A 15,923-nucleotide genomic window follows, 5' to 3' on the forward strand; every position below is an offset into this window, starting at 1 on the left:
AGTGCAATTCTTTTACTAATTTTGAGTTTCTGCCGCTGTAAGAATTATCCACAGACCTTTTCCTTCCAAATTACACAGTCTCTCATGATCCCTCCCAGAGTCTCTGAAAATGAGCACCACTGGAGTTGTCTGTTTGTTGGGTTTTTGTTTTCAACACATCTCAGCCATTTAGCAGTCATGGGCTCCTCACTTGAATATACAATTGATAAATATACTCTTGGCCAAAACGGTAGGCCCCAAGTTACGAAATGACTCTCCTCTGATTGGACTTTGGCACCCAGGAAGCCCAATTCTAAAGAAATCCTGAGCAAAAACAAACAATAACTGTTCCCCAGTCCTTTGCAAATAAGTGTCTTCCAGGAACTGTCTGGCCATTCTACTCCGGGAGCTATCTCGCTAGTGCAAATGTCTGCCGGCCAGAGGTTCGCCTTTGCAATATGCCTTCTAGAAATCAGTCTCCTGAGAGCGGGGCCCACTCCCAGGTGAGTCACTTTTCTCTCTGTCTCTGGAATTTCCCTGCGGGCTTTGCCATTTCTGGGTCTGCTTCTATAGCAGCGAAGTGGGTAACACTTTTTCACTCACATTAGGATATGGAACCAGAGAATCTAAACTTAGAAAAAAAATGAGAAAAAGCTCAGGTATGTCTTTCAGAGTTTTTTCAGGAGACCTGCTGCCGTTCCCAGGGGTTTCTTTTAAACAAGGTTTTTAAATGTTAAGACTGAGATATTCTTCAAATATTGGACTTAAGAAACACAGCTGGATTTTACTAGGATATAATAAACCTGGGTTTATCAGTTTCTAGGGGGCTTCCTTGGTGGCTCAGTGGTAAAGAATCCGCCTGCAATGCAGGAAATGCAGGTTTGATCTCTGGGTTGGGAAAATTGCCTGGAGGAGGGCATGGCAACCCACTCCAGTATCCTTGCCTAGAGAATCCCATGGACAGAGAAGCCTGGTGGTCTAGTCCACTGGGTCGCAAACGACTAGCACATATGCACGCATCAGTATCTAGGGTCTGAGAAGTTTAAGGAAATAAATCTCTCCCACACTCTGCCTTCACGTCTAACACTCTCAATAATTGGCTACATCCTGCCTTTGCCTCCACACCAGGCAGAGGTTGGCCAATTTCCTTCTCTTCCTTGACATTCCAAGAGGTATCCAGAGGCACACATTTTGTCCTTAGGTTTAGGGGAGTGTTTTCTTCCATTCAGGAAGAATCACCATGGTGCAGACCTGTAAGCCAGGCTTCCAGCAAAAACACTTTCTCTTCTTTTGCTCTGATCCTAATTGGGAACAGGAAGCCCGTTCCAAGCCAATCCAGAAAATAAACCAACCAAACAAGATGTGCTTATTGACCATCTACGTTGTAATTCAGAATGGTTAGAGAACACACAGTCCTGTGTCATCTGATACATCATGATCCCATCTGGTGACAGTATTAAAATATCCCACCCTTTGACAATACAGCCTGGGGAAATCAACTACACTGTCCCTCTGCCCAACGTGACTGTGACCTGTATTCAATTTCCCTCAGTCATATAACTCAATGGTGTTGTTCAGTCACTCAGTCATGTCCAACTTTTTGCCACCGCATGGACTATAGCCCACCAGACTCTTCTCTCCATAAGATTCTCCAGGCAAGGATACTGGAGTGGGTTGCCAGTTCCTTCTGCAGGGGATCTTCCTGACCCTGGAGGGATTGAACTCGGGTCCCCTGCATTGGCAAGTGGATTCTTTACCACTGAGCCACTTGGGAAGCCCATTTGACTCTCAGGTTCACCAAATTCCATGTGGGTGCTGGTGCCCATCTCAAGCACATCACTGCCTGCCTCCCAGCTGCTGTGGAGGCTACAGTTCTGTTGGCCCCATCAGGCATGTGAAGTTTGCTCACACGGCTGCATCTTCCAGGAGGGGACACACAGACATGCTACACAGACCAGCCTGGGCTTGGGTGAAGTGCTTCACCAGGCTTTCCTTTATCCCGTCACTGCCTCTTCCCATATTATCTAAGAAGCATTATTTGCATTTACTAGACATCAGGTACAAAGGGGTTTGAGGAAGCCAGTTACTGAAAGTTGTTTTAGCCCTCTTGTACTTACCCTGACCCTTTCTTAAGTTAAAAAATAATTTAAACAACCCACATTCCTAGATCATGACTCCTGCTGATCAAGAATGAGAGGCTGTTGGGAAGGCTTCCATGGCTTTGAAGTTTGGATCCCGTAGGTTCTGGTCATGCCCTGCAGTTTCAGAGAGGACCAGAAAGGCCCCTTGGCTGCCCCCCAGCTCTAAGCAGCTGCACCACTGGCTGGGGTTGGGCTGCAGTCACTCTCATTGCTATGCCCTCAGGAGGTTGGTGAGGCTGCCCTGTTCCGAACACTGTGCTCAGCCCTTTGATACAGGGTTGAAGTCAAACAGAGTGTTCAGACCAGTCATGGAGTGAGACACATAGCTCAGCCAAAGAAATGTGTTTGCAAACAATTTTAAAATACAAACTTGATCAGAACAGAGCAGTCCTCTGGAGCCAGACTTTTCAAGCTCAAGTTGAGGTGCCATTACTTACTTAGTAACAATATAACTCTGGGCAACCTTTCTGAACTGTTACTCAACTTCTCTGTACCTTGGTTCCTTCATCTGTAAGATGGTGTGTGTGTGTGCGCGTGTGTGTGTATGTGCACGTGTGTGTGTTTAGTTGTTCAGTCATGTCTGACTCTTTGCAACCCCATGGACTGTAGCCTGCCAGGATCCTCTGTCCATGGGGATTTTCCAGGCAAGAATATTGGAGTGGGTTGCCATGCCCTCCTCCATGGGATCTTCCTGACCCAGGGACCGAAGTTGAATCTCTTATGTCACCTGCATTGGCAGGCAGGTTCTTTACCCCTAGCACCACCTGGGAAGCCCCAGTGAAAAGAATGGTTCTTATCTAATAAGGTTCGATGTAGACATTAAATCTCTTTACCTGTAATTGACTTACAATATCTGTGCCCAGCATGCTGTAAGAACAATAAATGTGAAGTGTTCCTTCAAGTAATAACCTTGGTATTCCTTTCACTTTGATATGCTTTCTGGTTTAGGAGAGGAGGAGAGGGACTTACAGCCAGTATTCAGGGGAGAGACACTGCAGACACTTTATCTGAAGCGATCGCTATTGCAACTGGTGAACCACTGGGGATTTTCAATGATCATTTGTTTGCAAACACAATTGTGCCTATGAGGCTAGGTCATCGCACATCATCTCTTGTGACTCCCAAGGTAGACTAGAAATATTTTTAAAAAGCAAAACAACAAAAACCACTGTACAAGTAGGATAACAGCTCATAATGTGGGTTCCAGAGCCAGGCAGCTTGAGTTTGAGGTTTACAGTTCACTAGCTATGTGACCCTCGGCAAATTCCGTAACTTCTCTAAACCTGTTCCTAGCACCTGCACAAGGGAAATGACACTGTGACCTGCTGTGAGAAAGCCGAGATAACAAACGCAATGTGTCTAGCAAAGTGACCAGCATGCAGAGAGTGTGCTATGAGTATAGCTATTGTTAGTTTCTTCCTTTTCATTTGTAAATAACAAAATATTTACATGGTTCAAATATCAAAAAAATAACAAATAAACACTGAGAAATGTTGACTTTTCATGAGATTTGTGTTACATATAAAGTACTTAGGACACACCCTGCCTCACCTCACACTTTCCCAACGGGGAACCACCTTTTTAGTTTCCTGTGTGTCCTTCCAGTATGTCTTTATGTGGATTAAAGCATAGAGCTGACTATAATCTTACTCTCTCCCTTTCTTTCATAAAAGGTATCATATCATATACACTATCATGTACTTTGCTTTTCTTCTTTTACATTTTGCAATATATCCTGGAGACTTTTCTGCATCAGTTGAAAGGAACTTCCTCCTCTCACAAATGATTAATTTTCCATTGTATGGATATAGAGTTCAGAGAACTTGTCTTTTATTGACCAACACTTGGGTTGTTTCCAACTTTGTGTTATTAATACAAGCTGTGTTGCAATGAATATCCTTATTCATATAGCATTTTTTAAATGGATAATTGCACCTGAGGATTAATTCTCAGAAGTGATATTAATATATATCACTGGGTCAAAAGGTTTTGCTTCAAGATTTTGCTGAAATTGCCACACAGTCCCATGGGTGGGTATTATTTACAATTTTGTCAGCCAAGTATAAAAGTGCTTGTTTCTCTGAAGCTTTGCTGTAGGCCGAGTTTTATATTTGCAGAACTCATAGGTAAAAAATAGTATCCCTGAATAGAATTAATTTGCCTTTCTCTTCATCAGGCTATACATCTTTTCATATGTTTAAAGGCTATATGTATGAATTGTTTTGTTTTCCATTAACTATATTCTTTGCCCATTTTTCAATTGAGTCTCTTAGAGATTTCTATGATGACTTTATATATTAGTCGTCCTTTATTTCTGGTATGAATAATAAACATCTTTCCCAGTTTTGTCATTCATCTTCCGGCTGTATATGTGGCATGTTTCTAGTAGTCATATTTACTTTATTATTCATTTTTCTAACAGTTACGAAATTCTAGACTGGGAGTTAGGAATCCAGAGAGTAGCTGGGTATGGCAGTTCTGGAGATAAATTGCCTGGATTTGAATCCCAGCTCTGCCACCAAGAAGCTTCTACGTAACCTGAGAAAAATTACTCATTGCTACTGTGGCTTAGTTTCTTATCTTTCAAGTATGATGATACTAGTAGAAAATATCTCATAAGGCTGATATAAAAATTAAATGAGATAATGAATATAAAACTTAGAAGAGATTCTGACATAAACTAAGCACTCACAAAAGTTAGCAATTATCATTCAATTTATTTTAATTAAACTTATCAATCTGGAAAAATACCCAAACACTCATTAATAGAAAATTTAGGCCTGACTGTTAAATTGAAACTATCCAAGGAATTCCCCTGTAGTCCAGTGGGTAGGACTCCGTGCTTTCGCTGCAGGGGTTGTGGGGTTAATCCCTGGTTGGAGAACTAAGATCCCATAGACCATGCAGCACAGCCAAAAAAAAACAAAATAGAAAATATCCCAAATCTCCTTGTTTGGTTGTATCCATCTGTGTTTTTAATATCTATATTTAATACAAGTTAATAGATATTTATTTATGAACTATTCTTGGCCAAGTATGGTCTTTTATTTATTCACTCATTTAATACAGGAGTTATTTTTTGACTTTGCAACATGGGCAGGGTGTTGCTCCAGGAGATATAGTGTAATACAGAGCCTGTTACTGAGGTCTCTGCCCTCAGTGAGCTTACAGTCTAGTGAGGAATATCAACAAGTAAATGGCAAGAGCAATTCAGCCAAATTCTCCGAGGCCCACAGTGCTAAAGGCAACACATTCCCTGAGCCTAACCGGTCACTTGTGCACTGGCTTCATCTGCTCCAGCCTCACTAAAAACTGCTCCTTTAATTCTGCCCACTCTTCGACATCAACAGTATCTCCCTTTGTACCAAATCGTTCCCATCAGCTTTCAGACGTGTTGAAACATTTCCTTTCAATGTTGTCTCAGTCCTCAGCCTTACTCCAGACACACCACTCACTTCCAGCCTCATGGTGAGAAATGTCACCTAACCTATATTCTGACAACTCTCAAGTTTATATCTAGGATACCGATCTCTTTCCTGAGCCCAATGTCCAATTACTTAGTCCACATCTCTTCTTGAAAATATCACAAGCACCCCAAACTAAACATGTCCAGAACAGACTTACTGATTTCTCCTCCCATCCCCACCCAAGCTGCACCACTACTCATTGAGTCATGCTGTCTGCGTTGTGTGAGCTCAGTCACTCAGTCATGTCCTGCTCTTTGCGACCTCACGGACTATAGCCCACCAGGCTCCTCTGTCCATGGAATTTTCCAGGCAAGAATATTGAAGTGGGTTGCCATTTCCTACTCTAAGGGACCTTCCCAGCCCAGGGATCGAACTTTCATCTCTTGCGTCTCCTGCATTGGCAGGTAGAGTCTTTACAACTGTGCCACCTGGGAAGCCCTACTCGCTGAATTACTAAGTCAAAACCTGGGAACCATACTTGATTCCTCCATTAGTGTCATTGCTACATGCAATGTAACTGCATGTCTGGTTGGTATTACCTTTAAAATATGCCTCAAATCTGCCCGGTTCCCACTGTCTCTACTGTGACCACATTAGCTCAAATCACTATCCTTTCTGCCCCGCATCCACTCTTGTCCACTCTGCAGGAGTCAAGTACCCATCCAAAAACCAGGGAAATCTTTTGAAAACACAAATCTGAGTGTTGCTACTGTTATCATATTCCTCTAAGGATTCCCATCAAGCTAAGGATCAAATGCAACCTCCTCATCACAGCCAACAAGCCATGAGCGGCTCCTGCCTGTTTCTCCAGATGCATCTCACTCTCCTTTGTGGTCACTCTGCTCCATAAGCTGTACCTCCAACATGCCATCTCAGGCCCTTTGCACTTGCTCCTTTAGCACAGAACACTCTTCTTCCAGACCCTCACATACTTTCTCTCTGAATTCATTCAGGTATCAAAACAAATAGCACCTCCTGTTATCATTTTTTTTTTCTTTACTGTGTAACAAATCATTACAAAACAGGAGCTTAAAACAATACCAATTATTTCTTTGACTCGAATTCGGCGTTGACGTGGCTCAGTTGAGTGGTTGTCGCGGATCTCTCATATGGATGTAGGCAAATGTGGTTGGGGCTGGGGGTCATCATGACAACTTCACTCATGTTTGTCACTTGAGCTGGGAAGACCCAAGCAGCTGGAGGACTGGAGCGATTGATTCTCCTTAGAAATCTCGTGTGTGTGTGTGTGTGTATGTGTGTGTGTACACACGTACGTGTGTACTTTCCACATGGTGGGCTTAGGATAGCTGGCCTCATACATATTGGTAAAAAGGCTCCTGGGGCCAGTGTCTTTAGATAATCCAGCAGACCTTGCATGGGCTTCTCTGCTACTGCTGCTGCTAAGTCGCTTCAGTCGTGTCCGACTCTGTGCGACCCCAGAGACGGCAGCCCACCAGGCTCCCCCGTCCCTGGGATTCTCCAGGCAAGAACACTGGAGTGGGTTGCCATTTCCTTCTCCAATGCATGACAGTGAAAAGTGAAAGTGAAGTCGCTCAGTCGTGTCCAACCCTCAGCGACTTCATGGACTGCAGCCCATCAGGCTCCTCCATCCATGGGATTTTCCAGGCAAGAGTACTGGAGTGGGATGCCATTGCCTTCTCCAACCTAGCCTTAAAAGTCTTATACAGGCTCACTTCCCCTGTGTTCTACTCATCAAAGGCATTGACAAAGACACCACCACCTTCAAAAGGGGTCACATAGATCCATCTTTGATAGTCTTAATATGAAAAAAAATTGTGAATGCATTTGTAAAGCACCACCATGGACAGAGGAGCCTGGCGGGCTCCAGTCCACGGGGTCACAAAGAGTCAGACATGACGGAGTGGCTGAGCACACTCACACCTTCTCTGAGAGGGTTCAGTCACCACCCGCTGCAAGAAACCCCCACCTCCACCGCAGCCTATGGCACTTTTTGTCCTCTTACCCTGGTTTATTTTCCTTCACAGCTCACATCTCTTAACCAATACTGCACATCGCATTTTTAGGATACTCTTTTATTGTATCTCACCCACTGGGACATAGGCTCCACGATGGTCAAGATGTTATCCTGTGGCCCCAGTCACCAGGACAATTCCTGACACAGAGCAGATCCTCCGTAAATATTACTGAATGTTGGCTCATTCATTGGGAGTACATGAGAGAAGCTCTTAACTAAGACTTGGGAAACCAGGAGATGACCTAAAATTTTCGAGTAGTGACCAATGCCGTTATATTTTTTTCTTTGATCTGATGAACCACAGGAAATAAACAAGCTGGAGGATCCATGGGTTAAGAATGCAGTCCTGTTAGTTTATATTTCTTCACTCAAAGGAGCCACATTGTCTTATTTATTGACAAAAGGATTCCTTGCTACAGCAGGCGTTTTCTTGCCTGGGCCCACCACAAAGTGTCCTGGGGTGTGAACTACTCTCCTGAGGTTTTCGTTTTCTGAAGCTGGAAACCTCTCTTCATGGCAGGGAGATGCAGCCAGGTGTACATCAGTGGCTCTTCATTTAATGCATTTCTGGTCCAGATTTAGACCCCCTGCCAAGTTGATGTACATCTCTTTGATCTAGGAAATGACTTTCAAGCTGAGATTGAAACACTTGGAAGTAGGCTTTACTTGATAAACACATTTCATCTAAGAGTCCAGAAGACGCATTATAAATACTTCTCCACTCAGCCTAATAGCTCAGCAGGGTGAAAGGCAGGTGGTAGGGTTTGTACAGACACAGTCTTTATGCTACAAAAGATTGTCTGTCTAGTCAGGTAAAGGGTCTGGGGAGGGGGTACTGGGCACAAAAGGAGCTATCCAAGACTACTCACCTTCTTTCTTAGTATTTATGGAGTGCTTTCATTTCAATAACACATTCCTCTTGCATAATCTGTTATTTCCTCCTAATAATTCCCTCAAGCCCTACCTTTATTTTGCCTCTAAATATCCAGGTATCTGGTGCAGTGAAGGCAAAAATTCAGGTGTTCACACACTTTTCAGTAATTTTCAGTTTTGTTTAATTTGACAACATTTATATATTGGGTTGGCCAAAAAGTTCATCTGGGTGTGAACTTCATGGCTAACCTGAATATAAGCTTTAAAAATACATCCAGGCAAGAACTAGATTGCCTAATTGCTGACATTTACCTAGAGCCGCTATATTTAAAAAATAAATATATTCTTATTAACTTAATGTATCTCTAAATGTCTATCAATCATCAGACTATTACATCCATAAACTATGGAATAAGCTATGACTCGTCAGATTATTTCAAAGAGGATTTGAGGTGGGGAGAAAAGATAGCATAAGAGAGGAAGTGAAAGTATAGCTGTGGCTCGGTGGCAAAGAATACACTTGCCAATGCAGGAGACAAGGGTTAGATCCCTGGGTGGGGAAAATCCTCTGGAGAAGGAAATGGCAACCCACTCCAGTATTCTTTCCTGGAGAATCTCACAGACAGAGGAGGCTGGGGAGCTATAGTCCATGGGGTCATAAAAGAGCTGGACATGACTTAGCAATTAAATAACAGCAGGAAAGTGTGGCGAGACAGAGATTCTTAACCCAGTTTTGCTACTCACTGTCAAACTTTGAATAAGCAGAATAATTTTCTGTTTTTAGGTTCCTGTCTGTAAAATATAACTGATAACACCTGTAGAATTTACCCTCAGTGGTAAAACAAAGGGTTTTTTTGTTTGTTTGTTTGTTTTTGAGAAAATAAGCTTTGGAAATGGTCTAAAAAAAGTAGTGGAAAACATAAAACACTGCTTAATCAAAAAACCTTTATTAAGTGTTTTGGGCTGAACTGTGTCCCTCCAAAATTTATATGCTGAAATTCTAACTCAGTACCTCTAACAGTACCTCTGAATGTGACTGCATTGGGGAGTCGTTAGGGCAGGCCCTAATCCACTATAATTGGTGTCCTTATAAGAAGAGTGACTATGAACACACAAAGGTACCAAGGAAAGATCAGATGAAGACACAGGAAGGAGACCTTCACCTACAAAGCAAGGAGAGAGGCCTCAGAAGAATTCAATATTTATACAGACACCTATACATTTTATGCAGACACCTATACATTTCTGTTGTTTAAGCCTGTGTACTTTCTTATGGCAGTCCTAGCGAACAAAAAAATACGCTGAGCTTGACATTTAGAGGCGTGTAAGTCCTTCTGAGGCAAGAGTGGGGTCTGTGAAGACCTACCCATGGGACCAGGTTGGATCATTCAGAGGATGAACTGAAATCACTGTCTAGGAGGGCAATAAAAGATCAAAGGCAAACATCTGGTGCTCTGTTCTAAGTCCAAAATGTGAGTCAATTAGTGTGCACATTGTTAATGTGGGGCTGCTATTAATGTGAAGGATGTTAGAGAAACTTCTATAGTCAATGCCAGTATCACGGGAGCAGGGTCCTAGTCACTGATGTGTGACATCATGAACAGTCTTTCTGGTTGGTCCCCAGTACTGACTGCACTCTAGGATTGCCAAACAAAGGACTGTAAGTCACTCTACAGTATTTGCATTGAGCTTTACCTTCCATTCATAATCCCCAAGTCTGTACCATACTCTCCGAACTAGTTATTCACTGAAGCTGGTCTCAGTAGCAGGTGAGAAAGAGTAAGGTGTCCTGTTGTTCAGTCTCCCAGTTGTGTCCAACTCTTTGTGCCCCGTAGATTGCAGCACGCCAGGCCTCCCTGTCCCTCACCATCCCCTGAAGTTTGCCCAAGTTCATGCCTATTTTATATGTGACGCCATCCAGCCATCTCATCCTCTGATGCCCTCTTCTCCTCTGCCCTCAATGCTGCCCTTTCCCAGCATCAGGGACTTTTCCAATGAGTCAGCTGTTCACATCAGATGACCAAAATACTGGAGCTTTAGCTTCAGCATCAGCCCTTCCAACAAGTATTCAGGGTTGATTTCCCTTAAGATTGACTGGTTTGGTTTCCTTTCTGTCCAAGGGACTTTCAGGAGTCTTCTCCAGCACCACAGTGTGCAGGCATCAATTCTGCACTCTGCCTTCTTTACCGTACAGCTCTCACAACTGTACATGACCACTGGGAAGACCATAGCCTTGACTATATGGACATTTGTCAGCAGAATAATGTCTCCGCTTTTCAACATAGTATCTAGGTCTGTCATAGCTTTCCTGTCAAGAAGCAATAGCCTTTGATTTCATGGCTCCAGTCACCATCTGCAGGGATTTTAGAGCCCAAGAAGAGGGAATTTGTCACAACTTCCACCTTCTCCCCTTCTATTTGCCATGACGTAGTAGGGCTGGATGCCATGATCTTAGTTGTTTCAATATTTAGTTTTAAGCTGACCCTTTCACTCTCCTCCTTCACCCTCACCAAGAGGCTCCTTAGTTCCTCTTCGCTTTCTGCCCTTAGAGTGGTATCATCACATATCTGAGATTGTTGATGTTTCTCCCGCCTCTCTTGTTTCCAGCTTATAACTCATCCAGCCCTGCATTTCTCATGACGTGCTCAACATATAGGTTAAACAAACAGAGTGACAGCAGACAGCCCTGTTGTTCTCCTTTCTCAATCTTGAACCAATCAGTTGTTCCACACAGGGTTCTAACTGTTGCTTCTTGACCCGCATACAGGTTTCTCAGGAGACAGGCAAGATAGTCTGGTATTCCCATCTCTTTAAGAGCTTTCCACCATTTGTTATGATCCACACAGCCAAAAACTTTAGCATAGTGGATGAAAAAGAGGTGGATGTTTTTCTGGAATTCCCTTGCTTTCTCTATGATCCAGCAAATGTGGCAACTTGATCCTCTGGTTCCTCTGCCTTTTCTAAACCCAGTTTGGACATCTGAAAGTTCTTGGTTCACATAATGCTGAAGCCTAGCATGTCAGATTTTAAGCATGACCTTGCTAGCATGAAAAATCAGTGCAATTGTCCAATAGTTAGAACATTCTTTAGTACTACCCTTCTTAGGAATTGGGATGGGGATTGACCTTTTCCATACTGCGGCCACTGCTGGGTCTTCCAGATTTGCTGACGTATTGGGTGCATAATGTGTCATACCACTGGTATATTTAGGGTGTTATTTCTAAAACCAAGGAATTAATCTCTTTGGGGAAGACACTGAAACAAAATGCTAACATGATATTCTAAGTAAGTGATAAATACAAAAAAAGACAGGAACAAATAATCCAGTTGAAGGCAACAGGCCTAACTAATATTAGAAAGGCTAGATTTGTAGATTACAAAGATCCATAAGTACATTAGTGGGTAAAGCCTAGAGTGATTCCTAAAACCAGTGATAAACCAGTGCAGTGACTCAGGTCAGTGGTGATCTCGAGTTTGAGTTATGCAGTGTAATGGACACCCCCCTTACACCCAGATTTCATAGATATCCACCAGATCGTGCCAAGCTGTTTTTCTCAACTTCATGTGAATGTGAGAGTAATCTGGGATACTTTTAAAAAACATTGGTGCCTGAAGCCCATCTTTAGAAAGCTTGATTTAATTAGTGTGGAATGGGGGGTTATAATTTTACACAATTCCTATTTTCACTATTGGAGGATTATGATATGCAATCAGTAGTGAGACCTTCCTGTTTCTCTAGGTCATAAAGGTGCATCTGCCATTGCCTCTTGATTAGGGCTGGTCAGTTCCAGACAAGGATTTAGTTTAATGGAAAAGTTCTTGCAGAGAATTTTTCAGCCATGTGGTCTTAAATAGATGTAAATATTCAAACTTCCATGAAATCAGGTTCTTTAAGGAGTTTTGGCAGCTTGTCTTAAATGTTTTTAACCTGTACTTTTAGAAGACTGAAGCTTATCAAGTGTCCTGATTTTCTGAGTGATATAGGCGAAGGTCAGACTTACAAAAATGGTATCCTCAGTCATGAAGGTGGCTGAATGACAAGCAAGTCTTGTAAGAATATAATATAAGTGGTTCACCAGGAGATCAGAGGCTAGAGAAACATAGACCTGAGTCTGTCCTAGACCAAAGATCAAGAACTTTCTTCTTCTTCATGTGCTTATTCATTTATTCATTCATAAAACATTTGCTGAGTACCCATTATGTTCCAGACACTTGATATGCAAGCTGAGCAAGACTGAGAATTTCCTTAGCTCACTGATGTTTTTATCTAGGACATAAATTCTGTTAGTTGGAGGATCATGGTTTCTGTTTTATTTTGTTTGGTTGTTTTGGATACCATTGTATCCTTAAAGCCTAGCAAATAGTTGACAACAAATATTTGATGAATGAATACAAAAGTGAATAGATAAATTGATTAAGTGAAATATATCATTGCAAGGCACTTATGATACCTATATAGGGAAGAACAAGATGCTATAAGCATATGTGCATGAAAAAGTAAATTACATGAAGGGTTAGGGGAAGTTCTCAGAGGAAAAAAATCTATGTTGAAAATAAGATTAGTGTGGTGAATAGGAAACAGTAGATTTAAAAGCCTAAAGATGTGAGAAAATGTGCTTATCTTGGGCCTTTCAAGTTTAGTGTGGCCAGAGGGAAAAGTGGAGTTAAAGAATTAGAAGATGGGCCATGTAGAGTGCTCTAAACTACATGTCTTAGTTTCCTATTACAATTATAGCAAATGACCACATACTAGTGACTTAAAACAACACCAATTTATTGTCTTGCAGTTGTATAGGTCAGACGTCTGAATCGGGTCTCACTGGGCTAAAATCAAGGCTCTGGTGGGGCTAGAATCCTCTCTAGAGGCTCTAGGGGAGAATCTATTTCCCTGCATCTTCCAGCTTCCAGGGGCTGCCTGCATTCCTTAGTGAAACTCCTATCTTCAGACCCAGCAACAGTGGGTGGAGTCCTTCTTCATGCTTTGAATTTTTCCTGCCACTCAGACTGCATATCTCTCTGAACCACTCTTCTGCTTTTAAGAGCTCACATGATTGGAATGGGCTCATCCAGATTAAATACAGAATAATCTCCTCTTAATCGCATGCTCAGAGTATCTTTGTGAAGTAACATATTCACTGATTCTGGGGATTAAGACACAGATGTCTTTGGGGGTTGTTACTCTGCCTACCGTACCATGTCAAGAAATCCAGACTTTATTTTCAAAACAGAGAGAAACTACTAAAGAGTTTCAGTAGGGGAATGAATGATCAGCTTTGCATTTTAAAACTTTCTCTCCGGATGATTTCCAGAAACCAGATTAGAAAGAAATTGCTGTCATCTAGGAGAGATCAAATGTTTTTGTAGACCAGAGAAATGTCTGGAAAAGATGAAGGGTAGAAGGATTTGAGTCATTTACAGTGATAAAGAAAACGTTTTAGTGGTTGATTCTATTTGGGGGATGAGGTTCGATAACACAAATACCACTGTAGTCTCTGGTTAGGGTGATTGCACAAATGGAGGCACTGTTTACCGAGGCAATAAATACAGAGGAACAACCTTGAGAGAAGAAGTGCTAGGTTTGTTTGGAGAAACAATAAGTTCATGGAATCTTCCCTGTAGCTCAGACGGTAAAGAATCTGCTTGCAATGCAGGAGACCTGGGTTGGATCCCTGGGTAGGGAAGATCATCTGGAGAAGGGAATGGCAATCCACTCAAGTATTCTTGCCTGGAGAATCCCATGGACAGAGGAGCCTGGTGGGCTACAGTCCATGGGGTCACAAAGAGTTGGACACACAGAAAACACACACTCTTAAGTTCATGAGCCATGAAGACATTCACATGTAGATCTCCAATTAGGGGTTATATCCAAGGGTTTAAAATTCAGAAGAGATTTCTGGGCTGCAGACTTATCTCTGGGTGTCCTTAACATATACATGGACACCAAACCCTTGGGGATAATGTAGAGAGAGAAAGAAATCCAAGGACAGCAACTTGAGAAAAAACAGCATTTCTGAGACTGCCAAAAGACAAGGAATCTGCCCAGGAGAGTAGGAGCAAAGGACTCACGTCCATCGAGTCAGTGATGCCATCCAGCCATCTCATCCTGTCGTCCCCTTCTCCTCCTGCCTCCAATCCCTCCCAGCATCAGGGTCTTTTCCAATGAGTCAACTCTTTGCATGAGGTGGCCAAAGTACTGGAGTTTCAGCTTTAGCATCATTCCTTCCAAAGAAATCCCAGGGCTGATCTCCTTCAGAATGGACTGGTTGGATCTCCTTGCAGTCCAAGGGACTCTCAAGAGTCTCCTCCAACACCACAGTTCAAAAGCATCAATTCTTCGGCGCTCAGCCTTCTTCACAGTCCAACTCTCACATCCATACATGACCACAGGAAAAACCACAGCCTTGATTAGACGGACCTTAGTCAGCAAAATAATGTCTCTGCTTTTGAATATGCTATCTAGTTTGGTCATAGCTTTTCTTCCCATACCAGAGCGCAAACTACTTTTTCCAGAAAGCTGGCCCCCAAAAAATGAGAGAATTTGGGAGGTAGTTAAAAGGAGGAACTGAGACGTATTATTATTTTAGAACAGAGAGAAACAGAAATATATCTCTAGGAATTGCTTAAAGTGTCATTGTGAAGGCGGGGGGGAAGTGAGAGTAGCTGGAAGGAAAAGTAAGGTTCAGAAAGAGTGTTCTATTTGTTCACTCATTTGTTTACATTTAATGTCGAGGACTTGAATACATTCTGCTAGAAATGGAAAGGAGCTGGTAGTGAAGGAGAGTTTTTAATGGAGGAAATAGTTAACAAGGGCTCAAAGAGATGCTGACAACTAGAGCTTTGGAGGAGGGATTGGCCTTACCATCCCTCCAAAATAAAAATTAAAAGCTGCATTATGGAAAGCACAGGTGCCACTTCAGGAAAACAGGGCAGGAAGTTTATAGGATTCTTGTTTCATACCTTCTGTTCTTGGTTTTCTTTCGGCCATTGAATAAGATGGTAGTTCAAGGTGATGCTTCAACTGGGAGAGCCTGGAATGGTGAACCAAGACAGAAAGAAAAGCTCAAAGCCAGAAAAGCACAGCTAAGGGTGAGAGGGAAGGTTAAAAGTGCCAAAAAATATACATTGAAATTCAAAAAGGATGAGGAATGAGTCCTGACGTGGAGTGTGATGCTGTAAGTTCAGGACATACAAATCACAGGGGTGGGAAAGCTTGATTTATGAAGTGCTTGCCACAGGAATGGCTGGGTGGACTGGCTTAAATTTGCAAGGAAATAGGGCAACTTGAAGTTGTGCCAGACTCTCTGAGGGGCACAACTAGCTTCAGTGAGTCTGTACACTATTTGAAAAAATAAGACTAATCAGTGAGAAATTCCTGAGTTGGATGACTTACTAGTTTTCTTCACCTTAGGCCGAAGGTTAAATTATAATGCAATACAAGAATTAAACAAAAAAGTTGAGTTGAAAATA

The 15,923-nt window shown here is 42.4% G+C and overlaps 1 protein-coding gene across 2 annotated transcripts in view; it reads left to right on the forward strand.

Moving 5' to 3' along the window:
- The first annotated feature begins 348 nt into the window (after positions 1 to 348).
- Positions 349 to 15,923, forward strand: part of C9 (complement C9) — a 66,051-nt gene continuing 50,476 nt past the window's right edge. For both annotated transcript variants that reach the window (XR_009596783.1, XM_004017026.5), the window contains exon 1: positions 349 to 482. Coding sequence is in view for 1 of the 2 variants with exons in the window: in XM_004017026.5 (XP_004017075.3) it covers positions 406 to 482 (77 nt within the window). In the remaining variant the exon portion in view is untranslated. The remainder of the gene's footprint in view (positions 483 to 15,923) is intronic.

Source organism: Ovis aries, chromosome 16 (genome assembly GCF_016772045.2).
Source record: "Ovis aries strain OAR_USU_Benz2616 breed Rambouillet chromosome 16, ARS-UI_Ramb_v3.0, whole genome shotgun sequence".
Classification (NCBI taxonomy): domain Eukaryota; kingdom Metazoa; phylum Chordata; class Mammalia; order Artiodactyla; family Bovidae; genus Ovis; species Ovis aries.